Source organism: Perissodus microlepis, chromosome 17, assembly GCF_051167445.1.
Source record: "Perissodus microlepis isolate ML-2025 ecotype Zambia chromosome 17, ASM5116744v1, whole genome shotgun sequence".
Taxonomy (NCBI): Eukaryota; Metazoa; Chordata; class Actinopteri; order Cichliformes; family Cichlidae; genus Perissodus; species Perissodus microlepis.
In genome coordinates, this window is record NC_140477.1 from 13,906,780 (window position 1) to 13,931,805 (window position 25,026).

Genomic DNA, 25,026 nt, shown 5'->3' on the forward strand with positions numbered 1-25,026 from the left:
GGACAAAATCTTGTTAGCTTTTCTGTGATAATTTTAAACCTTCTAAATGAAAATGAAAAAGATTTATTTCTCTGAAGCCCACTTTATGTCCTTTATGGTTATGTGAAGACACAAAGAGTTGGGGAGACTTCAATAAAACAATCTTTTTCACGTTTCGCGCAATATTCTTGAAACAAATGAAACCAAACAAAGTTTCTCTTGAAGTGTAAGGGCTACCACTTTATTACCTGAGTCCTTTCTCCCCATGGCTGGCACAGGGACGCTATCATCTAAACAAAGACAGAGAGAAATTTACAGCATATTGTAAGAAATAATACTGTAAAGTCCACTGAAGCAAGCACACACTCAGAAAACGATGACAAGCAGTTAAAGGTATGCAAGCAGTGAGGAATTCTGAAAGGTCAGAGTTTAAAGGTCAGAGTGCTTCTTTTTGTTTTTTTGTTTCAAACTATATTGTGAACGCTGTTTGAAAGTTACGTTAGCAAGGGAGTTTTGAATATTTTGACTTTCTTCTGCTAAAAGGCTAACTTCCAAACACACAAAATACCTAGAGATAAACATGTCTCCAACATGTTTTCCACACTCAGCCACTGAATCATTTAAAATAAGCTTCTTGGTCAAAGATCTAAAATGGTGGGATCTTACTAGGCAGCTCAACTGAGAGTTTCTTGGTTGAACTGGCATCCTCTGTGGAAAAAAAAACAGAGTTATAATCGAAATTAATCACTATAAATATAACTACTGCCGGTGGTTTGATGATTATTGTGGCTACAACAGTGTGGGTTGGACATTCAAAGGTTTAGGGAAGCTGTTTTTCTTTTTTATTTAGAAGTTAACCAAAATGTACCAAACCAACTGACCAACACTAATACTGACACAGAAAACAAAAGCTTCAAAAAAGAATACATGGATGTAATGTTTCAAATTACATAACATGATGTAATTTGCATTAGTGTCCTTCTTCTTCCAGCAAAAACAAACTCCAAACATACACTATATTGCCAAAAGCATTTCCTCACCTATCCAAGTCATTGAATTCAGGTGTTCCAATCACTTTTATGGCCACGGGTCTATAAAATCAAGCACCTAGGCATGCAGACTACTGCTGCAAACATGTAAGCTCTCAGGAGCTCAGTGAATTCCAGCATGGTACCATGATAGGATGCCACCTGTGCAACAAGCCCGGTTGTGAAATTTCCTCACTACTAAATATATCACAGTCAACTGTTAGTGGTAGTTTGCCAACTTTCTGCAGAGCCAGTTGCTACAGATCTCCTAACTTAATGTGGCCTTCAGATTAGGTCATGATGAGTGCCTAGAGAGCTTAATGAGAGGGGTTTCCATGGCGAGCAGCTGCATGAAAGCCGTTCATCACAAAGTGCAATGTAAAGCGTCAGATGCAGTGGTGTAAGTGTACAAATGCACTTCAGAAATTTCCATAAACGCACTCCTAAACCAAATGTATATATAATATATATTAAACCCTATGGATTAAAAATTGGATCTCACTCAAGTTCAGATGCTTGTGAAGGAAAAAGAGCAGATACTTTTTGCAATAAAGTGAAGCAGGAGCACTGGAAGAGGTGTCGAGGGAAAAAAAGGGAAAAGCAGCAATTTTAAAATTTTGCTCATTAGGCGTAGAACTTTTTGATTGCACCTTTTATAACTAATATGTTGTTAACAGAGATGACTTACTGCCTGGGGAAATGTATCTCATTCATTTGACATAGAAACACTAAATATGCTTTTTTAGTATTGCAGAAATCGCAGGTTGAGTGTTTGCACAGCTCCTTTTAACCCAAATTGTATGTTCACATAAATAAAACTGATATCAGGATCATAACTAACTGAAAACATAATAAAGAAAAATGAAGAAAAAAAATAAAAACAAAAAACCCCCCAGTAGCCTATACACATCTGTATATGTGATATAATTAGGACAGCTGAATTAACACTTGAAGACATAAGCACATTTGTATTACATGTACAAAATAAGCATACAGTGATTTATTTGGTGTATATTTTGCATGATACATGCATATAAAATATCATTACCACATCCATCTTTAGTTATCTTAGAGAAATAAAGGTTGAAGTGCAGGTAGAAATTATGCAGTGCAAGTTTGCAAGTAGAAATCACACATTTTCTACATGTATGTCAACAAGCATAGACATACATCTGAAGTTTACAGATGTGACACATCAGTAAATATTTACATCATTTAGATTGTAAAGGGTACTTTTGTCAATGCCTAAACCAGACTTAAAAACATGTGTACTTATAAAGCTGTAAAGCACATTAGACACCAGACAATTACAGTTTTGGTCAAACAACCATTATAGGCAAGAACATCCTAGTAATTTAGGATATTTAATGATTTTTTTGAAAAAAATTTTCAGGGGTGGGATGATTATACAGAATACAGAATACATGTTGAATTAAAAAGAGAAGAACAGGGTGCACAAGTTTGAATTTATTTGTGAATTTCTCTAGTACACATGGGGTCAATTGTAGAGCCACAACTCAAATTGGGATCATAAACAATTGCAGATTCCAAGATCACCATTTCAAGCTATTGTACATAAGTACAAGTAGCTGATTGAGCTACTTGGCCACAATAACAGAGTAAATGAGAAGCTTTCAAACCTAAGCATACTGTACAACCTTTCAAGCATGGTGGTGGTAGCATCATGCTCTGGGGCTGCCAGTCGTACTTGTATATTGCAAAAAGTCTGTGGAATAATGAAGAAAGACTACTTCAAATTCTTCAACTTCACTTCACTTGATCACAATTGGCTATTGAAATGGGGCAATAATCCCAAACACACATAAAAACTGGTTTTGAAATGGATGAAGTTAGCTAGCTATAAGCTTCTGGAAAGGCCTTCCCAAAGCCTCGACCTCAACCCTATTAAAGGTTTGTGAACTATGCTTAAAAACAATCAACTAGCAATTCTGCCAAGAAAAGTAGTCAAATATCCAAATTGAATTAAGCCAGAAGGGGACATATGTATATATTTTAGCTTGTTTTTTTTGTTTTTTGTTTTACCCTGTGTGGATACGATGAAATCAAAATTAAATTCAACCTTTTGTAACTAATTATTGTTTTTTTTTAAAGTCATTAAAGATTCCACCCTGGAAAAAAAATCAAAACATTAAAATCCCAAAATGACCAAGATATTCATGCCCATGATGAATGTATGTAAACGCCTGACCACCACTGTAGGAAGATTTTATTATTTCACTTTGTAGTTCTTAAATTCCTTCCTGTACAGGAGCAATAATTAAACTACCTAACACTGCTATTCCTTCAACCATCTTGCTAAAGTGCTTGAAATATTTTGGGAGGACTTACTATGATTAATTCGATTGCTTTATGGCAACCATAAGGAACGTGAAAAGGTCTGTTATTGGTACCAACCTGGTTGAGGTGTTGGGGATGGGGTAGTGGCTGCAGGTTTAGCATCATCTGGAATAAAGGTTGTCATTGACAAATAGACCCACTTATCAAAAGACTCAAGGTCAATCACTGGCAGGTCAACTTTGACATAAAAGCACAAGGCCAAGAAGGCCAATGACCACATGCGAGACAACTGTGTCATGCAATTCTTGGACAGAATGAATGAAAAAGTTGTTTGATGGATTGGTTTGTGAACAACAAAACCTCCTAACTGCTGTACTGTAGAGTGAAACAGTGTGAGGTCATAGCTGTGTGTGTATTGCCGTATGATTCTTAGTCTGGCGTAACAAAAGCACAAGCAGACTAGCGTCAAAGTGTGTGTACACACACACACACACAAACAGGTATATCAGATAAAATTCAGCCTCAAAGCAGCACATAGTGGTAAAAAAAGCTCATGGCTAAGCCAAGTAGCTCCATCTTTCCTCTACATAAAGAAAAATAATCCAAGGAAAGCGGCCTGTTTGTCAGTGCTTTAATGTTCGCATGTTTTTGCCTTGTTGCTTCTGGATTATAAAGAACTAAGTTTGATGATTCACCTTGCAAATAAACTGCATCACTTTCATTTTGCCATTTCTCAACCTAATCAGTACTTTATCTTTTTATATAACTCTTTGGATCTGAAAACTCATAAATTTTGTTGTTGTTTTTTCTTTGAAGTTTGCATGCAATCAAAGTTAGGGTTGCACTGTTTAGGAAACAAGTGAGAAGTCAGTGCATGATGCCAATCAGTGAAGTTCAATGTTGACTTAGCAAAGTAATCTATTATCTTTTTGTTGATAGTAAAAATATTTTTAAAGTTATGTAAAAAAAAAAAAAAAACTTGTCTTAAAGGTTGCTTTTGCCATGCTGCAGTGCAGTTGTAATGTGCAACTGAAAAGACTATTTCAATGCTCAGTGCGTTTGCTTTGATCAGCTAGAGGGGTAAAACATGCACTTTCACTGAGAGACATGGGATTGTTTCATATTAAAGAAGCATACTTACCAGGTGGTGGGGGAGAGCAAGTGCCCTCTTCCTTTAAAGTAGAGTTAGCAGACTCTGCTTGCTCTTTTACCCCAACCCCACCAGGCTGTGGTTGGATTGAGCTATTCACGGCAGGACACGGCTCCTGAGCCACCACAGCCTGTACTGGCTCAGGCTCTGTGGATTCTGGTTTCTTCCCATCAGTCTCTACTGGTTCTTTCCCCTCTGCTACTGCCTCTGTACAGCAGACAAAGCGCCAGGCTGGAGCAGCAAGCATTGAGCACAAACACACGAAGCCTCACAAGACAATGCTTGCTCAAATGAGGTGAGTATAAATAGCTAATGACCAGATAGACTGAAATTGACGATATTTGAGGCAGGAAGATGAGTCTAAAGCTTAAGTAATATGTATGATATGTATCTTATACACCTACTGGGATTGTGTATTAGCTGGTCCTTAATAAAGAAAACTACACTATAACAATACTGTATCTAAGTCTGCGACAATATGTTAATATTCTTAATATAAGACCTCAGCAAACACTTTCACTTTTAAATATGGGTTAGCATAGCAAGATGTTTATTTTGTAAACTGTGGCTCAATTTAGAAGAAAAAGATGACAAAGCAGGGTATGCTTTAGGGTTAGCAGGCCCTTCTCAATCATCCCTCACTTACTTGTTCAGTGTTTAGTTTTTCCTGGTGAGTAGATTTTGTTTTATGCCACTTTTTCCTCAATTAATACAGGATACTCTATGGCCTGGTATTGTTAGCTCTGTTAACTTAGTTTTATTGTGTAGTCTGGGTAAAATCCCAAACTGCATTAGGTGGTGCTTCATTTTTATAGTATTTGAAGATGAGAAGACAACCAAATGACAGCAAAGATCAACAAAGCAGTTGCATTTTTCTTGAGGATCACTGAAATACTTGCATCTAATATCCATCCATCTACTAGCTTTTGGGTCATATTATTACAAAGGACAAGTGTCAGCCTCATAGTAGTGCTTTAACAGAAATCCCAGGATCACCAGAATCAATAGGATTGTCCTTTTAGCAGAATGAATGTGGCAAGTAATTCAATGCATCACTGAAATATTTCATCTGGAGCTAAAGAAGTGACCTGACAGACTGAAAGAAAACCAGCAGGAATAGAGCAGTGCTTTAAAGTCCACAAATTCATCTCCATTAAAGGAATCTAGTGGTATTCTGGCGTTTTATCAGAAATGTCAGTGAAGAAGCTATCTGGTCATTGCATATCTATACTGTAAAGTGATGAAGGAGGCAGGGATTTACTAACTCAGTAAATCGGGACAGTTGGCCGTTGACTGGAGCCAACAGAGTCAGTAAAGCCCGGGATCTGTAATCCCTCATCGACCTCCTGTTTGATAACATATACAGCTGAGTACAAAAACAGCCACAGCATGACTTAGTAACAGCTCCATGAATCAAGGCACGTGCATCTAGAGCAGTGCAGGCATGTGGATGTGTGCACAGTGAGTGGGGTGGTTTGCTGCAGCTAAACGAATTTCTTGTGTGAACATTGTGTGCTGAGTGATCATACCTCCACAAGAACAGTGCAGTTTCAGGCCTCGCACAGTGAATTAAAAAAAATAAAATCGTGATGGCACACACCAAACGAACACGTGATGTGAGTGTGACCAGCAAAAAGTGCGAAACATTCTGGGGCAAGTGAAGAGGGAGGCATCAGGGTTATACCCACCTGGGGGTGGAGATACCTCCAGGGAAATCTCAGGTGGGGGTGGGGCACCGCTACTTTCTGGGGCAACACTTTCTGAGCATGTGACAAATATAGGAATATAGGAACAGCTGCTTTTGATAAGCAATAAAGCTTCAGCATCTGCAGTGCCTCTCTCACTTTCACACACACACACACGCACCCAAACAAACAGACACACACTCACACGGACAGAGACACACAGCTATATCCACCCACCTGCCTGCAAGTATGCATACTTTATCACAAAACATCATCATTTTCCAGAACATCCTCCTAGACTCATCAGTAAGCTCTCTGACTGAAAATGTGCTGTTAATATGTCAACACTTGAGGCTGTGCAAAGGTCGTTCATGTTGAAATGCACATTAATACGCATTAATAAACACACCGGTTGGAAGTGTCGTGCTTCGTCAGGCAATGTCGTGCATTCATTATATTCCTCAGTAACTGTTAGATCCTCTCATTTCAGAGAATACGTGCTCGAAGGGATTACACAGTAAACTGATAGGAATGCACGTTACTGTTACAGCTATAAAACTGCCGGTACTCTAGCTTTGCCCTGTGTAGTTTCTGCATCTGAACACTAGGATGAGTGTTGGGCTCTGAGACACTATTTTATATTGTGCTACAGTAATGGGATTATATTGACTTAATGATTTTCATCTTTAACAAATACTATATAAAAGTATTAATTTATTAATGTCTGTTTTTCTTTTTTGCTGTCTTGTGTCTTGTGTCTTGCTGTCAGAGTTCTCATACCAGAGCGTGAAATACTGCCACATTATCAGAAGCCACTGGTGTCTGGGCTTTGAATTTGGACAGCAGCTGAATGAAGGTTCACAGTGGCAGAAAGCACAAGTTAGTCAACCACTTAAGGGCTCTCATGTTCGCCTTATTTGATGTGACACAAACACTGGTTGCTAGAGAAATGTGTGTATTCCCTGACTGGTTGGTAAGTGGTTTCTGAGAGAATTGTGACGCCAACTGAAAATGGAGAAGGTTCATAGTAAACTTTGTGGCTCAGCACTGCAACTTTTACTCTGAAAGGGAACCTTCTTCATTTCCAGTTACCATCACACATACAGCTCAGAGTGTTTGTAGACAAGGCCGTCCTTTCCATTCAAATTACGACCACAATAATATGTTAGCAACCATGGAAAGTGTTACCATGGCAGCAAGCAATAGCAAAATCATACAAATGGAAAACTATGACATGTATGACTCAAATTTATGTGTTTCACTTCAAATTCAAATCGGCTTCTTTAAATACCAAATACCATTTTTGATGTCCTTTCAGAAGGCACAAGATAAGACAGATGAAAAGTGGTGTTTAGGGACACTAAATAATGCTGGGAAATTTGTGTTGTCAGACGGGATTGTATGACTCAGTCTTTTTATGGATTTTTTTTTAATTAGACCCCATCTGTTTTATATCTACATGATGACAGTGATCATAACCCTTGCTTTTGTTTTGGAGTAAGGTCTGACTATTCTGGGGATGCCTAGAGGGGTCAGGCCACATGGATTCTGTTGTAGCGGGATGACCTGGATCTTCTGTTTTTTTATTGATTCTTTTGTGTTGCCTCTATAGAGGACTTCAAGGACAGCCTGACAGAAAGTTGGTAGTGAAGAAGCTCAATGTGTATTCTTATTAGTAGTATAAGTGGCTGCAAATAAAAGAGTACAGGATGACCAGTGTCACACATGTGACCCGTTTTGCCAATAATCATTATTGAAACAACACCTTGTGCATTTTACTTCTGTGAAAGCGGGCAGTATTTGACATCCTGGAAATCAGAACACGCCAAATGACTAAAAGAGCAGACTCCTTGTATTTTCATCTTATTTACATAACTCTCCCTATTTCATATGAAGTGCTGCTATACGTTTTCAATAATGCTGACGTTAGCCTGGTTGTGATGTAGTCTTTTTATTTCTACATGTGTTAAATACGGAAAATTTCCGGGAATAATATTTTACTTGGACCCTAAAAAGCTGAGCTCTCCCGCCACCCGACTGAGCTGGAGCATTAAGATGCTGAAGCTCCAAGGTCGCCGGCAAAAAGCCAATAACACGCCAGCAGCTTGCTCACATGGGATGGCAGAGGCATCAGCTGAATCAACAGTGAGGGATCAGCTGGCTGACGAGAGGAATGTCAGAGATGCTGACAGCTTGGTCATTGCTACAGATCTCTGTGAAGCACGGCAGCATATCCATACTGCCGACTATTGGCTCCACATTTACACTCCTATGCGGCAGTGTTTGCACATTCACGCCAGGTTCAGGACTGTGATCATTATATTACATGTGTAGACCTGTTCTGCTTTGTGCCTGTACAACAAGTGAAAACAAGGGTTGCTGTTTGATGTCAGCAGTGGTGTTTTCTACTGAAATTGCATACTTGTGCAAATTTTGAGCGATTTTTTCTAAAAAATTGTGTATTGTGCAACTCTACACTGCTGGACTGTGAGGTGATAGGATGATAAGATGTGCACTCACCCTCTGGCTGACCATTTGGCTCATCTGCAGGAAGAAAAAGAAAATACAACTATGAAACATGACAACAGAATTACTTGCATTATGACTTTTTTTTTTTAGTTTGAGCACACTGATTTTACATGTTACATACTTACATATTTCAGATCATTCAAGCAAATTTTAATATTATGTAAAAAGATGTCATGATTAAATACAAAATGTATGTTTTTAAATGATGGTTTCATTTATTAAGTGAAAAAAAAACTTTCATAACCACACAGGTTTTTGGAAAGCTTAGTTCAATTTTTTAGCTACACCCAAACGTGAGCTATTAAGTCAAGAAATTACTTAAATAAAAACCTGTCTGACAAAGAGAGGTAGTTTTTTTTTTTTTTTTTTTTTTTTAAAAAAAAGCAACACATCATGCTGGGATCTAAAGAACCTCAAGAGCATATGCAACAGAAGTCATTGACATCTATGAGTCTGGAAAGGGATACAAAGCCATTTCTAAGGCTTTAGGACTATAGTGAACCACAGTGACAGCTGTTATCCACAAACTGAAAAAACTCGAAACAGCAGGGAACCTTCCCAGAAGTGGCCATCTGACCAAAATTACTCTAAGAGTGCATCAATGGCTCATTCAGGAGGTCATAAAAGACCCCAGAACAACATCCAAAGAACTGCCGACCTCACTTGCCTCAGCTAAGGTCAGAGTTCACGATCAGCAGTAAGACAAAGACTGAGCAAAAATTGCATAGCAGAGTTTCAAGAAGATAACCACTGGTGAACAAAAAAAATCATAAAGACTCATCTCATATTTGCCAAAAAACATCTCAATGATCCCAAAGACTTTGGGAAAAGTGCGGTTATACCTTTAATAAAACTAATGTCATACCATTGTCAAACACACCTGCCACTTGTCAGTGACTCAAACAAAAAGAAGGTTTTGAAGTGGACTAGTCAAAGTCCTGCATTAAATCATATTGTGATCCTTTGATATTACTTTAAATAGGCTGTTCATGGTGGAAAACCCTCAGGTGTGGCTGAATTAAAACAAATCTGGAAGACGAGTGGGCCCAAATTCTTCCAGTGATGTGAAAGACACTTCAAGTGATCACGAATACAAATGCCCGTTTGGTTTGAATATCCTTTAAAAGAAGAATTTAAAATTTTAATTTTGTAATTGCAATAATAATACATAATATTGTAATTTGTTTGATTATCTGAAACGTAAGTGTGAGAAAAAAACAGTGTCCAAAAATCTTAGAAATCACAAAAGAGACAAATACTTTTTCACAGCACTGTAGCCAAATTGCACCTCCACAAAACTGTTTCCACAAATAGAGGCTATAAAAAATTAAATTGTGAGGAAAAAAAGATATAATGTAGACATTTGAACAAAGACTTGGTAATCCTCTCTCTTCCAATGACACACACCAGTTGTCTCAACTGCCTTCTGCTCACATCGATCATCACTATTTATGAAAACATAAACAGAGCAGTAGCATGGCGACTTCTTACTCTGTAGGCTAACCCCTGCTGCCCTCTTCTGCAGGTACTTTCAGGGTCACAGGCTACCATTTATATCATTTATCATTTTTGACAGGTGGTCTTATCACCGGGAACTGAGGGCTGCTGTCTGCAAATAGCCAGCAAGGGCAACTCCAAAGCTTAAACACAAAACCAGTGCAAAGTAAGTAAGTGTAGAAGTAACAAAAACTTCCTCTAGGATCCACGAGAGGCATGATCAATATGGGAGGCAGTCCCAATACACTCCTATGTCAAAATGTTCAACTTTACAGCATTAAAATGCATTTTAAAGACTGGTACTAAAATATTTTTGGCTTTTGTGGATAAAGTCCTCCTTTAAATCAGCTCTGAGAGGGGTGAATTTAATTTTATAACACAACCACATTGAAAATTGAGTAATGGGTGTGCTCATAGTCTGCAAGGCCTCATCCACTACTTCCAGCATTTAAATGGACCTAATCAGTGCTTGTGTGATGTTGGAGCCTCTTGGAGCATTTACCTGGATTATCTGATTGAGATTGTGGTAGGCTGTGAACAACAGACCATCTATGAAGTTTGAGCTTCAGTTTTGGTGAGTATTTTATTAGTCTGTTTCTGAGCACTAATTAGCTAATATCACTCCAAGCGTTGCACCCACACAGTTTATAGGTACCTAATAAATTAGCACTCCGCACTTTCATCCAAGAACATGGCTACTGCCAAAATGCTAACCTCAAAAATTTAAAATGCTAAGTCCAAAACATATGAGTGATGCCATCCTGGTTAAAGCTATCTTTTATACAGTCTAATGCTAGCCAGTAGCATCTGAATGAAGGCAATGCATGCTAAAAACAGACAGAAGTTAGCAAAACAAAGCACATTTAAGTGCAGCATATTGTCATATCTGTAGCTCGAAATGTCATGTCATCAGTTATGCTGTAGAGTTAAGAATATCGTCGGCGCTTGGATGAAGTTGGCAGTTAGGGTACATAATGCCCAACATTTCATAGTCTTGTATAGGAACTGGTCCACTACTGTTATGTATCCATAAATTTGTGTATGCTTTTTAACATTATAGGTTTACAAAATTTACATTTTTGCAGTACATTGAAATTTACTCCTGCAGAAATCTTTGGCAGATACTTAATGCCCCAAATCATTGAAAACAACAGTTAAATACATGGTAACATTTTACAATATCTAGACACATAAAGGTAAACCATGTAAGAATTCTAAATTTAAATATGAAAAATTATATATATATATATATATATATATATATATATATATATATATATATATATATATATATATATATATATATATATATATATATATTTAAAAAAAGTTTATTAGAGGGGTTTTTGACACTAAAACACCTTGGATTCAAGAAAAATGTGAGATGTGGAGAGTGTTTAAACCTCTTATTACAGCCATAAAAATGTATATTTAAAAAAAGTGAATTTAGTACTTCATATTCATGACATTAAATGTCAGTGGGTGAACATATGGGAATCCCAAGGGTGGAATATTGTTGAAATGTCTGTATCCCTGTAGAAAAAACTTTCCTTCCTCCGTGTATTGTCCCATCTTGTCACTGCCACCAGTGAAAACTGTAACCCTAATTCCTTGTGCAGTATGTCTACTGACATATATACATTTTCTTCCGTTGCCACTTAGCTTCTGATATCTCTCCATTTGTAATGATTCCCTCTTAGCATTCCTTGTCAAAATTAGCCACAGTTCTGTCTCACTCCAAAACAATGTGTTGCTGGCCCGTGTGCCAGAATCCTGCAGGGTCACATCATGTACCCAAGAGCGAGCCTTGCTCTCTGTCTCATCACCGTAGAGATAATGAGAGTGGAGAAAGGTTTTGTTTTACTTCTAAGGACTCTCAGCGCAGCTGACGGAGCTGCAGGTATTTTCAGCTGTCGCCGCTGCTGGCGTGCAGACAGAAGGGCTCATATGTGTATGTAAGCTAAATGGCCAGAGGCTTCATATTTCCTAATATAGACCCCTATTGCTCTGATAAGACATTCAAGCTAAAGCTAATACAACCAGACCCTTTCTGGTGATTTAGTTTTTCCATTTACTTTGACTTGTTTCTAGTGTGCTTTGATAACAACTACACTGAAGGACGCTTTAGGAATCAGCACTTGAGTGGCAGTTAGTTGCTGACAGGTTTCCCCTGTGTATTTCATCATGGGCTTGATTTGCTAGGTGGTATTCAGTAACACAAAGTGTTTGAGGATAAAGCCCAGGGGAGTGTTGGACCTTAGTGACAATAAATATTACGAGGTAAAGACATGGCCTTTACTACCTCTGAAATTTGGTCACAGTTCATGAGGATCGCTGGGCACAGATTTGGAGATTTAATAGGGAGCTGCCTGACCTCTGAGTGATCCATCCTGAGCACAGGGTGGCAGGGAGGTGTCTGTTTTGGCGTGGAGGAGGGGCAGTGAAAGGAGATGGCAGTGAACAAGGGATGGGGATTAAAAGTGTGCTCATTCTGAACTATTCCAGGGACAAGAATCCTGCTCCCCAGAGATCCAGGGACAACTCAACCACTCCGTCATCTCTGGTTGGGACATTTTAAAGGCTTGAGAGCCGGGTGTCTAAAACAACAGCCCCTACCCTCCTCCTCTTCAGCTGTTCAGACTCATTTAAAGAACAATACTTTTCCACCCTTATTTATCTGCTGCTTGGGGCCGTGCAGCTATTTATGGGTAGTGTTTGTAGCAGACAGGAATCTGCTGCCTTTAATTCACCACAGCCTTGATTCCCGAGGGATCATGAATGGTCATGGCACCAGATGAACTCTGTAAGAACAGGTATTGATTGTCACATCACTTCGCACATCACTCTCTCTTAACCGCAAACGACGCAAATAGAAAGGGAGCTAAATTTGTACTGTAAGGTACTGTTAGGGTTTTGTAGCTTGCAGATTGTCAAGTTAATGCTTTAATCCAGTATTTATAATGCTTTACGATCTAAAAGGCAAAGCTTGCTTGATGTACGGCAACCCTCAGTCCTTTCAAACACCTAAAACAAATTTTAATGGAAGGTAAATCAAATACAGAAATGTATTTGTTTACAAAGAGATGTGCAAACAATGCACAGCAGTCCAAGAGCTGGTATGGACACACCAATCCTCTTCTAGAGAATCATAGATTTTGAAAGTTCTATTATCTGTAATTCGGAAGCCATCCAAAAGCTGAACAAAGCGTTTGATTTCCTCTACATGGGCATGTCTGGGTCAACAACAGATGCTGCCCAGAGAGCTGAGCTAATTGGTAGAGTGGGAGTAATACCATAAGGTAATGACAGACACAAGTGGATTAAAAGGGAATGTTGATGGACATGATGGTAGAGATGAGTGACACTCCAGTGTGAAAGAAAGATCCAACATGAGGGCGCGACGGGGATGGTGAAGCTGCAGTTGAACAAAAACTCAATTAGAAGATATCTACAATCAAGATGTTATTTATCCTTACACGGTTCAACCGTCACACTTTCCATCCAGCTTGCATCATCCCTCAGGGGTAGTTTTTTCCTGAGCACTCATCAACATTCCTCTCCTGTGCTTTACCATCTTGTCTTTCTCCAGTCAAATCAATCTAAACCGATCCAGTATGCCAAGCTTTGCAATAATACTATCTGTTTGTACGCCTCAAATCTTCTCTTGTACCAAGGATGGTAGAAACACGCACGCATCAGTAATACAATACCACTTTCAAAGTCACTTTGAGGATTCCTATGAACAAGCTGGCAGGCAAGCCATAGAGTGATGGAGCTCCTCACAGCCAGTAACAACAAACTGTGCTGCCCTCAATCAAAAAAAAAAAAGCAGAACCACATTGTAAACCTTAAACTGTTGCAAATTCTCAGCATTTGTACCTTTTAAAACAATTAAAACATAAACTGTAACAGGTGGTTGGACCCCAGCTGCATGCTGGCAACATACTGTTAAAACTCCTACCTTTCTTTGTGGGCTCTGGCATCTTGAGCTGCGTCCCAAAGAAGCTACCAGGGAGTCAAAAGATGCAGGTAGGATTCTTGTATGAGGCGTGGGAGCCTCCTCAGTCCAGGAGGGACAGATAGGTGCTGATGGTGAGTAGGACAATAGCGAATAAAAACCCTCAGAGACCCCTTGCAGCAGAGTGATGGGAGATGAAGAGGGCACAGGGATACGGTTTGGAAAAGTCAGTGGGGAGAAGAGGGGGACCGATAACAGATCAAGGAGGGACAGGCTTTTAGGCCTTATATAGAGATGTGGCATGCTCCTCCTCTCTGTAGTTGACAATGCAGCTCCATCCTACACCTACTGTAACATTATTGTCCCCTACCCAGTGCGAGGCCATGAATTACAAGTGCATCAGGATGTTAAATTCACAACACTTTTAACTTGACTCATTCTCAAAGTTTGCATCAGTGTTTACAGCATATTTTGGGTGATGTTTTAGAGTAGTAATATTATAATAAATCATTGTTTGAGCATTTAAATACACAGATGGATTGTTTAAGTTTTGTTTTTTTAGTAAGCTGTGCTTACAAAGGCTTAAACTTTGTATATAGTGGAGACTATTTTCAGTGTCAGATATTGTTTACTAACTTGTATTTAAAGCTGCAGCATGATGTATGTGGGATCGACCTAAAAATAGACCACACACATACATTGTGATCAAATAAATATGTCGCTGTGGTGCTGTACAGTACATTCAGCTACACGTGGAATTATGGAAATTCCAGATTTTGGACAAATTTTCCAAAATACCAACATTATATTGACTAATTAGTCTTTGAAATTATTTGCTGTAGCCTTTATCTTACTTTGTAATATCATTACTACGATTGCTTCCGCGGTAGATCACTGGCAAAACAAGAGGTGGGATATAAAAGGAAAAGGTGTCGTCATTGTTAACAGGCCCGAGGCTGATGTAATACTCTCTGACAATCCTGGGTTATGCTCACATGATATACGACATATTCAGAGAATGTATGGATTCGTTATTCAAAAAAAAGAACAAACTTAGAGTTGACAAGCAGGGGCTCAATGCCAGGTGCCAGATATCAGCTTAATCCAAGGGGAATGCTGTCCAAGAACAGCAGGCTTTCCGACCTGGCAAATAAATAGTGGGGAGATGCCTGGGCACTGGTTATACGGCCTATACTTAGAAAGCTGTCATAAACCTTGACATTTGACATGTGTATCTGACATGAAAAGAGGGTTTCATTGATATTTATGTAACTGAAAGGGTTGCTGTGGTCCTAATTAATCTTTTTAGCACGTCAAACTCAAGTGATAAATCAAACGTAGTCTTTAATAAGGTCGTGAAGACTAAACAACAAGGCTGAAAGCTGATGGATTTACGAACGCCAACACACTGAAGCGTCTTCACTTGTACAGTGTCACTCTCCTGCTACTGACAAATATCACGAGCATGTTGGGGACCTCTCTCATATGGAAGTGGATGGCCCAACTGCACAGTCAAGGCAAGGCTGAGCTCTATTTTGGGGCTGTGGAGCAGGAATGCAGCTTAAAGCATTATGAAGAAACAGAGACAGTCACAGCTTATAGCAAAGCTCTTTTTAAATGAGCAACAACAAAATTAGACCTATTCTGCAAACCAAAGCAAATTATCATCCTGTGATTAGGAAGCATTCGATTTATCATACACTCCGGCCTTAAATGCCTGTTTTCATAGTTCAGTTTGTGGCCTTTCTTGGTAACAGACAACCCTAGCTCAGTTAGCCCATTTATAACTGCAAGTGGGCTCCAGCAGTAAATACTGGGCTTAGGGAAGTATCATGTGGGCTACAAAGAGAACAAAACCATTTGGAGTTGCCTGTGAGGGACGAGACTTCACATCACAGAGGAGGCTAAGCCGTGAGGTCACGTCACACAAATGAAGTTTAATGGAAGCTGGAGGCGTTGAAAAGGACTACACTGACACCCTCTGGCTTCTAGCAGCCATCAAATCCATCACATGAGGAAAAACACAAGTGCAAATTCACATTTCTGTCCATTGAGAAATACAAAAGCAACTTTGTTTCCAAGAGAACGTGTGACTGAAAACTACAGTTTTTCCTGTAAAATACTCACAACCAAAAGTGTATTTTGGAGAGATGCATTTTTAGGACATATGCAGACATGCTTGCAGAAGAAATTATATTTAGTAAGGAATAATTACAAACTATCGGCCCATGTAAAGACCTTACCCATGTGGATTTGAAATTTCAGGACTTCAGTGGTCAACGAACGGAACTTAATTCACATTTCTCTCCCTCTGTTGGTTATTTTGTATTCTAGATCGTATACAGATATTGAGGACTGGGGATTCACCTGAAACCTAAGCAGAGTTAATTAACTGCACCTGTATGCATATGCTCCGGGCTTGAAACTGTGATGCTCAATGCATCGTTAGATTACAGACAGTTAGGATAACAGTGCGTTTTCCATGCTAAATCAATGCTGTAGCTGGGCATCAAGTATAATGTCGAGTTATGAAATATATAGCTGTCTTGCAAAGCGGGCCATTAACATGCTGAATAAATAACATAAAAAATAAACATCAAATAGCCCACCTCTGTGTGGCTTTTTCACCACATCACATAGTTTAAAATCTCAAGTGTGAAAACTTATAAAAGGTTTTCACCGCATTTTTATTAAATACCGTACTCTGCAAAAGTTTCAAGACACCCCTCCTTTCTTTGTATTTTGCTTCCAAGCAGCCAGACTTTCTTGTGTTTTTTAAGTGGTCTTAAGTATCATTTCTCCAGGCTTTCTGAACGTTTTTCACTCATTTTTAGTCCAGTCCTCGTACCCGAGGAACAAAAATTCCTCTGCAAGTGGCTACTTAAGCTACTTAAGACTACTAAAAAAGGCCATAAAAGGCACCTAACTCAAGGGATGAACCAGTATTGGGTGTACACATAACAGAAAATTAACAATGGGTCAATTTTAAGTTCTGTCTTTATGAACTTTGTGACTCACAGTTGCACGTGCATTGCAAAAACACATAATTTGTTTCCATTTCTTTAGTTCAAACTACAAAAAATGCTTAAGATAACACAGTTTGACAGGCATAAAAGGTGATTCCCAAAGAGCTTTCAGCCAAAAACTTGGCATGTCTCAGCATGCTATGTAGCAGGTGAAAATTATCTCAAAGTTATTTCCTTAAGAAATAGGAAAAAATCCAGAAAAACCCTGACACAGGACCTGAAAGAGATATCTAGTCTTTCAGCTGATTCATTTAATATTTCCTGAAGCCGCATCAGAAACATGCAAATATTATGTGGACCTGTTCTTTATAAAATGTAAGCTTCAAATGTGTAATTAGGAGAATGGTGAGTGATTTCAGCTCTGTATGTGGCACACGGATCGTAAAACTTCCATATTTATGTAAAAGTTTTCAAAAAAAAATAAAAAAAATGGAGGTGGTCCGGCAGAAAGTAAAAAGCCAAAACTTCATATGTATGTATACATTTTGTCTCAGCCCTGATAAAGTCTCTGGAAATTTGCATTAAAAACATTAATAAGCACATCTTTGTTTGAACACTCGCACCGTTCTTACCTCCATAAACCAGAATAATTGGGACATGATTGGGACATTTACTAATAAAAAAGTTTAAAAGTCAAACTCCATAAAGATAGAAACAGTAACAGTAAAATATTTCTTTATTCTTTTGATATTTACACCACAAGCCATCAATAGTCTGAGTAATAATGGAAAAATGTAGGAAATGAAAGTTGAGATTAACAGGCCTTATAAACAGGAAAAAAAGAGCACAGCTCACTTGACATGATGTGAGCTACAGAAAACCGAGCCTATATTACAAATCTCGATGACATTTCTGCAGCAACATCAGGGTGTCTCGGCTAAACTGATAGGTGAGCTTCTTCTTCACCTTGAAGATCTCTCCAGACCGGGCGTAGTTTCTTAGCGCCCTGGACATCTTCTGGTAGGTCATGAGTCTCTTGTTGCCTTTTCTCTGTCCCCACAGTGCAGCCACCTGATCCTTATTCCTGGAGGAAAAGCGGAAAACACCGGCGGCAGCTGGCACCCAGGACAAACAGTGGGCCATGTTTGGATTCTCCAGCATCTCAAAAAGGAAGTGAAAGAGTCGCACCCTTTTACCTGTAGCCATTATGCAAACAGTAAGTGGCCTGTATGATGAAGGTGGATTTAAAGAAAGACTTATCGAAAATCATGGCAGCTGTGCCAAAACAGTTACTACAGATTACAGTTAATCGTTTCCTCAATTGTCACATATTCCCAGAAAATCTCTTCAGTGATGGGATGCCATTTGGTGGAGAGGCTAAAGCTGTAAACAGTGTGATTATCTGATAGATATGTAAAAACAGCTATTGTGGTAAGCGATGCACGGCTCCATTGTTTTTTACGGTAAAGGGAAGGTCTCTTATTTGCTCTCTTGGTATTATTTCCCTCATGCTGATAGCAACAGAGACAATAACAGTATCCAGTGACCAAAAAAAGCAGAACTCACCACTCCCCCCTGCTGCGGCTGGGTGTTTGGTTGATTTTCTTGTTGTCGTGAAGCTTGGCACTGACCCACGCTCAGACAGTGTTGCTGTTGTGTTTTGGCCGAGTCCTGCTGGAGCATCCTGTGCAAGGAAGGGCTGGAGTGCAGGTTTGATGTTCTTCAATTAGGGAAAAAAGATGAAGAAAAGAAAAGAAGAGAATCAACAGAATTTCCAATTGCAGAGTGCTTACCAGCCTTCAAATATGTGAGAGAAAACAAGTGCTAAAATACAAATTATTGATGCATACAGGTGGCTCATAGTATGCCCAGCAATGCTTGCATGTTTCATCTGCAGGTACATTTCTTTCCTCCATAGCCGTCCAATGCACCTTGTCTGTCAGAAAAAGCAGAAAATTACTTAGAAGCTGTAGTCAAATAAAATCAGGGAATAATTAATAGATTTCCAGTTTCCACTTACCATTTTCTGCATTGTTTTGTCTGTGATACTCCTCGAGGAACTCTAATATAACCTCCAAATCAGACTGAGTCTCCTGGAAAAAACTCTGATAGATGTAAATAATATAAAACCAGCCTTGAATATGTCAGAATTGAAAAGATGTTGCAAGTTCTCTTTACCATCACTGATAAGGTTGAGTCGAATGCTGTACCGTCCTTGCAGAATGGGAGAATTACACACAACTGACACTGAGACACTCAAGTTCGGGGACTCTTATTATACCCCCCACGGGAGCGGGCTTTCTGCATACATAAAACCAAACGTTTTCTACCCTGGGCTCGCAGGAACAATGACCACCATCCCACAAAGCCCCCGACACAAGCACCAGTCAACCCATCAACAAAGCCTCCCAGCACTGACCACATCCTCCCCGCTGAACCAGATAAGACCTGGCCTGGAGGCAGCTTCTACACAATGCTCTCGATTCAGGAAAACACACACTTGCTGACACATTTTTCCTCACAGGATGTGTCTTAATTTCATATTTTGTGTGCCTGTTGTAATATTTCACTGCATTGGAGACGGTGCCAAATCTTTCAACATGTTTTTTAAAAATATATTTTTGTACGATAATAGCAGCGTTTAGCTTTATTTTGAGTTTTTTTTTTTTTTTTGGAGAGATGTTGAATCATTGAAAGATGATGATATTTTCATATCAGCAAAACTGAACAATACTGAGAAAATGATTTAATCCTTACACTTTAAATTATTATATCTTAGTATTTATGGATAAAGATTAGTGCAACCATGAAATGTATTTTCCACTTAATATTTACATGTCATGTAAAAATGATCATTAGAATTTTAAACATTATTACCTTTTTTTATTAGTATATCAAACATGCTACAGTATAATTTATATGTTTGGTGGTAAATCTTGAATAATCTAGTGGCGATATGATGGTAATTATGAAGGCTGTAACTAATCAAATTAAAATATAGGTTGAAAAAATGTAACTAAATTCCAGGTTTTCATTTTTTGCTATATTAGAATAAAAAAAAAAAAGATTTTATATTTTCGTGTTTTATTCTGTGACATTATGTCTGTAAAAAAAGTTTATAAAAGTTTAAAGTTTTACTTATTTACTTCAGGCTCTATACAGACCTACAGTCAATCTTTCTTTTTAAAGAAACATTAGCCAGCTACTGGTTCCTGTCAGCATTAATTGAACTGAATTTGATTTAATTTACTCTGATTTATTTGGGCATGTAAAAATGTTTACAACAGTGTTGTTGAATGCTTACAGTGACATAAAAACAATCCAAATGGCAAGAAGAAAACTGGAGCATATTAAAGTAAAACAATATGCTAAATGCACGAGATCCACATAGGTTTAAAAAAAAAAAAAAGAAGAGTAAAAGAGGCACTACAGACGCTAACAGATTTGTAATCATGAATTTCAGTTCACTAATAGCTAAAACATTTTTTTTAATATTAGCAATAAAAGAAATACAAGTATACAAATTAAAATTTTAGTTACATCCATGATTTTAACTGATGGCTTTGGATCATCTATCATTTTAGCTTTACCCCCTTCTTTAAAAGTACGTGCCTGTATCATCCAACTAAAGTGTTGCTAAAGCAATACAGTTTAAATTCATTTTGTTATAAATTACAAAATGAGAATATTAAAGTCTTATTTACAAGTAATATACAGTGAAATCTCCTTCATATACTACTAAAAACAACTAAAATAATGTACACAAACACTTCTAAATCACAGCATACAGAATAAATGTACAAAGTCTGTTACTTTTTCTGTCCCAAATTCTCAAATAATGACATGCTTTGAATAAATAGGGATCCAGAAAGAAAACCTCTAAGGAAAACCACTTTAATTTGGTTCTGTGAGGTTAATTTTACTCTTAACTTTTGTTGCTGCTGCCTTGAAGTCAATCTGGTAAACAAACAGTATGTTAAATAATCCACACAGTACTGGTTGCAACTGCCAGAAAATGTGTATGTTGTTCAGTAAAGGTATTGAAATAAAAAAACAAAACAAAAGAAAACAAAAACATTTTTATAGGTTTTTTGTAAATTAGTACATTTTACAACCAGGATCCAGCATGTAACGAAAATATTTGAGTCTTTGAAAACTTTGACATCCTGAGAGCTCTCCGCCACCTCAGAGTTTGGTGTGTGAGGTGAAGCTTGCGGCCAGGTCGTAATCTTCATGCGGCTGATAGTGAGCGTACCAGCTGTGCCAGTCTGCTGCTGCAGAGCTGCAGTAGCTCTGCTCGGACGGATTGTGCTGCTGGGTGTGGGCCTCCTCCTGTGGAGGGTGACGGGGCAGGTGCATGGACACATGTGCAGAGCCGAGCCTGTGCAGGATGTCTGGGTTAAACTGGTAGGTGAGTTTGCGGCGTACTTTGATGATCTCCCCAGTACGGCTGTAGTTTCTCAGAGCTCTTGCCATTTTCTGATAGGTCATAGTCTTGCGGTTGCCCTTACGCTGGCCCCAGCACTCAGCCAGCTTCTCCTTGTTTTTGGAGATGAAGTGGAAGGTGCCGCTGCCGCTGTCCGTCCACTGGATTGAGTCGCCCATGTTGGGGTCATTCAGAGCCTCATGCAGGTATTCATAAAGTCTGAGCTTCTTCCGACCTGAGGAGACGGACAACAGCGTCGTTTCAGTTTTGATTGCACAAAAAAGTGTGACAACAACTAATTTTCAGGTGTTTTTAAAACACTGATCACCTTTGCCATTCCTTTGTGGTGGTAAGATGGAGTAAAAATGTGGGGATTCATTTTGGACTGAGTGACTCAACGAGACATCGGGTATGACCTGAGGCCAAGACTGCTGCTGTAAAAGACACATTTCATATAAATATCCAGATTTCTATATTCTCGGTTCTCAAACGTATCAATGCTTTGCACTTACAGCCATGTCATTCCAGTCATAAACAGGAGTTGGGACTTCAGACTGGTGTGTGACGAGGCAACAGGAGATCTGACACTGCAGTGATTGGTGGTGACTTCCCAGATTCTCGTAATATGAATAATCTGAAAAGACAATTTCAACTTTAGTACATCAAAAATCATGTAAAACTTTAAGAATAAAGACTCAAATTGTGTTTTTTACCTCACCACAAAGAACCCCTCCCCAAATAAAAACAATTCAATCAATCTAACAGATGCGTAAAGTTCACCTGAATCGTAGTATGAATTGTTCGAATGCTGCTGAATCACATCGATTGCATCCTGAAAGTGCTGATTGATGTCACTGTCCAAAGATGTCTGAAATACAAATCCGCCTTGTTTTATACAAAATAATATAAAGAGGTAAAATGATAATAAAGCATAAAATGCATTTAATATTTATTTAAAAATCGAAACATTTGTAATTAGCATTTATTCTAACTCACCAATTTGTATGTGTTTCCCTCACTTGAGGCCATTTCTGTCCCTACCGGTGAGCGCTGCTACACTAGTGCAGGTGCACACTTTGGACAGGTATATATATGTAGGAGACCTCCAATACCCGTTTGCCGTTCAGCCACATAATAGAAAGAGAGGCCGGTCAATTTAAATGTTTTAATGTACCGGACTTCTTCTTTTTTGGAAGCACAGACCAGATAGACTTCTGAGCATCACTTTCTCTCTCTCTCTAATCACGCAGATTACAATCTACCAAGAACAAAAACCTCTTTTATTGCGTGCTCCAGCCAGGGATAACACCAATTCTCAGCCTTACCTAAGAATTTGCATACTGGGCGAGATGCTACTAACATATCTATAATCTGGGCTGTCCAGTTATTCGCTTTTTGGAAGAATGAAATATGAGTCAGTGGAGCTGCAGGAAATTTTCCATTGTGGCTTTCGTCTTCTGCAGATGAATAAATTAGAATTTTCCTAAAAAGTTAGAAGACATTACAATAAATTCACAGAACACTAAAAGAACCAAAAAGTGGATTTTAACTTATCTTCCACTTTAACTTTTGCATCCACTGTAGCGTCATTTTTCTATCATTTATTTAGCCAATTCAAAGTTTACTAATGCAACTTTAATCTGAAATTCTATCGCTACGCCGCATAAAAAGTGCAATCCTAGAATTTCCGATGCATTAAACAAGAAACATTTAGTTAAAATCAGAAAGAAAAGCACTAAAAACAGTCATTATTACTTCTGTACAATAAACATGATCATTAAAGAGAAACAGCTGGCACGGTTTACAGTTATGTACTTATTAATAGAAGAAAACAAGCTTCATATTCAGGTGTACAAGGACTCGGTGTGGAGCTGAAGCCAAATAAAAAATCCACAAGCATATAAATTTTCAATCGAGCAGAATGCTTTTAATGCAGCTTCAGATAAACGGGATTATAAAGGTTAATGGTTAATAATGCGATCACTGTTGAAGTAAGCCTGAGTCTTTTTCTTTCTTCTTTTTTCCGCACCACAGAGCTAACCCCCCTGTTCAAATAAACATTGGCTTTTTGAGAAGTTCTTTTTCACAGGCGTGGAGTTTTAAATATCAACTGACTAGTTCCTGAAGTTCCCCTTTCAGCTCAGTTAAAGTTTGCTGGCAGTCAGGCCCGAGTGCACAGCTGGAAACGTCATGGAAACAAAGATGTGGACCTGCAGAGATTATAACTTATGTTAGGGTTATGTTAGCTTCACTCAGATGATGTGATTTGCATTTTAATTCTAAGATGTTTTTAATCTTTAACACATTTTCCCCCAATAAAAAAGCACTACCTTATTACAGTTAATTATCCGTGTGTGTGTGTGTGTGTGTGTGTGTGTGTGTGTACAAGCATGCAAATGTCAGTGTGAGTGCGTGGCACATGTGTGTGTTTCCTGCCTGTGCAGCAGGCTGATAAAAACAAAGAACCACAAACCTTGTCCCCGCTCCCACTTTGTCTTTCCCTGCTTCCATTCAGGGTGAAACTCCATAAATTAAAGACCACAACCTGTCAGGGTGCAGCCAAGGCCTGACAGCTGTGTGCTGGTTGTGGCACTGTGTGGGACTGTGTGGGATGAAGAACTTGCTCCATTAAGTTGCTCGTCTGGCTTTTTCATTAATGGTATAGCCTGTATTATTATATCAACACTGGTATTTGGTCTTTCTTTATCACTAAAGAGGTCAGTTACTGCACTCACTAACAACAGGGAAGTAGCACGGGCTGCTTTTTGAAACCATGATGCCTATTGTGTTACTCTCATTTTACCCTAGTCTGATTCCTCCACTATTTCCGTGATTGCCCTCTCCAGGGTTGCTAATAACTGCAGTAGTAGATGGTCTGGACTAAAATTGCTCAACACATCCCCCAGAGAACAATGTGGAACACTTTTGTTGGTCCCTTGATGTTTTTTTAATCGTCTGATCATAAGATCAAAACTGTCTATTGTTATGCTTAAATACATGCAAATGATGCTGGCATGTTATCACGCTGAACCATAAACAGTTTAAACAATAGATGTACCTACAGCACTGTGCGAATCTCTTCAGCTAACTCTCATTTCTCTGTATATTTTTTCCAAGGAGTCAGACTTTCTTTTAAGGTTTTTACACCTAACTGAAAAAACCTTAGCAAAGAACCAATTTTAAAATGTATCTTTAGGCACTTTGTTACCAGCAGTTTGCTGTGAATCTGCGAGGAATTCTAGATGCAACACAGTTTGACAGGCTTAAAATATTATCTTTGTGTCAATAAGGTGATTCTCAAAGAGTCATTAGCTAAACACTTGCCATATCTCATCATCATGTATCCTTAAAAAATGTGAAGAAACAACACTTGTATCCGCACTGTAACATTTGTTTTTGCATTTGAAGAAAAGCGCTGACACAGGGCCTGAGAGATGGATCTGACCTTTCAGCTGATCCATCTACAAAATAAGGTCTGTAAAACAAGGTGGAAGCTCTGTCATGGTTTGG

The 25,026-nt window shown here is 38.6% G+C and overlaps 3 protein-coding genes across 6 annotated transcripts in view; all 3 read right to left on the bottom strand.

Annotated features, from left to right (window-relative positions):
• mybpc1 (myosin binding protein C1) overlaps window positions 1–14,371 on the bottom strand; it is a 34,924-nt gene extending 20,553 nt beyond the window's left edge. The window contains exons 1-7 of one of the 4 annotated variants that reach the window (XM_084910186.1): window positions 14,128–14,371; window positions 8,661–8,684; window positions 6,144–6,215; window positions 4,447–4,662; window positions 3,423–3,470; window positions 646–687; window positions 228–269 (exon numbers count right to left, since the gene is read on the bottom strand). In XM_084910186.1, coding sequence (XP_084766312.1) covers window positions 228–269; window positions 646–687; window positions 3,423–3,470; window positions 4,447–4,662; window positions 6,144–6,215; window positions 8,661–8,684; window positions 14,128–14,149 — 466 coding nt within the window. In that variant the 5' untranslated portion in view covers window positions 14,150–14,371. The remainder of the gene's footprint in view (window positions 1–227; window positions 270–645; window positions 688–3,422; window positions 3,471–4,446; window positions 4,663–6,143; window positions 6,216–8,660; window positions 8,685–14,127) is intronic. The other 3 variants (XM_084910187.1, XM_084910188.1, XM_084910189.1) reach the window with 3 other exon arrangements.
• A 3,550-nt stretch (window positions 14,372–17,921) lies between these two features.
• Window positions 17,922–19,602, bottom strand: spi2 (Spi-2 proto-oncogene). Its single transcript, XM_084910656.1, has 5 exons — window positions 19,510–19,602; window positions 19,111–19,195; window positions 18,941–19,026; window positions 18,653–18,810; window positions 17,922–18,315 (listed from the first exon to the last, which is right to left on the bottom strand). The coding sequence occupies exons 1-5, from the start codon at window positions 19,600–19,602 to the stop codon at window positions 17,982–17,984; spliced, it is 756 nt and encodes a 251-aa protein (XP_084766782.1). The 3' UTR covers window positions 17,922–17,981.
• A 744-nt stretch (window positions 19,603–20,346) lies between these two features.
• spic (Spi-C transcription factor (Spi-1/PU.1 related)) lies at window positions 20,347–22,597 on the bottom strand. The gene is made up of 5 exons (XM_084910658.1): window positions 22,513–22,597; window positions 22,297–22,384; window positions 22,029–22,150; window positions 21,845–21,950; window positions 20,347–21,751 (listed from the first exon to the last, which is right to left on the bottom strand). The coding sequence occupies exons 1-5, from the start codon at window positions 22,543–22,545 to the stop codon at window positions 21,276–21,278; spliced, it is 825 nt and encodes a 274-aa protein (XP_084766784.1). The 5' UTR covers window positions 22,546–22,597; the 3' UTR covers window positions 20,347–21,275.
• Window positions 22,598–25,026: the final 2,429 nt, after the last annotated feature.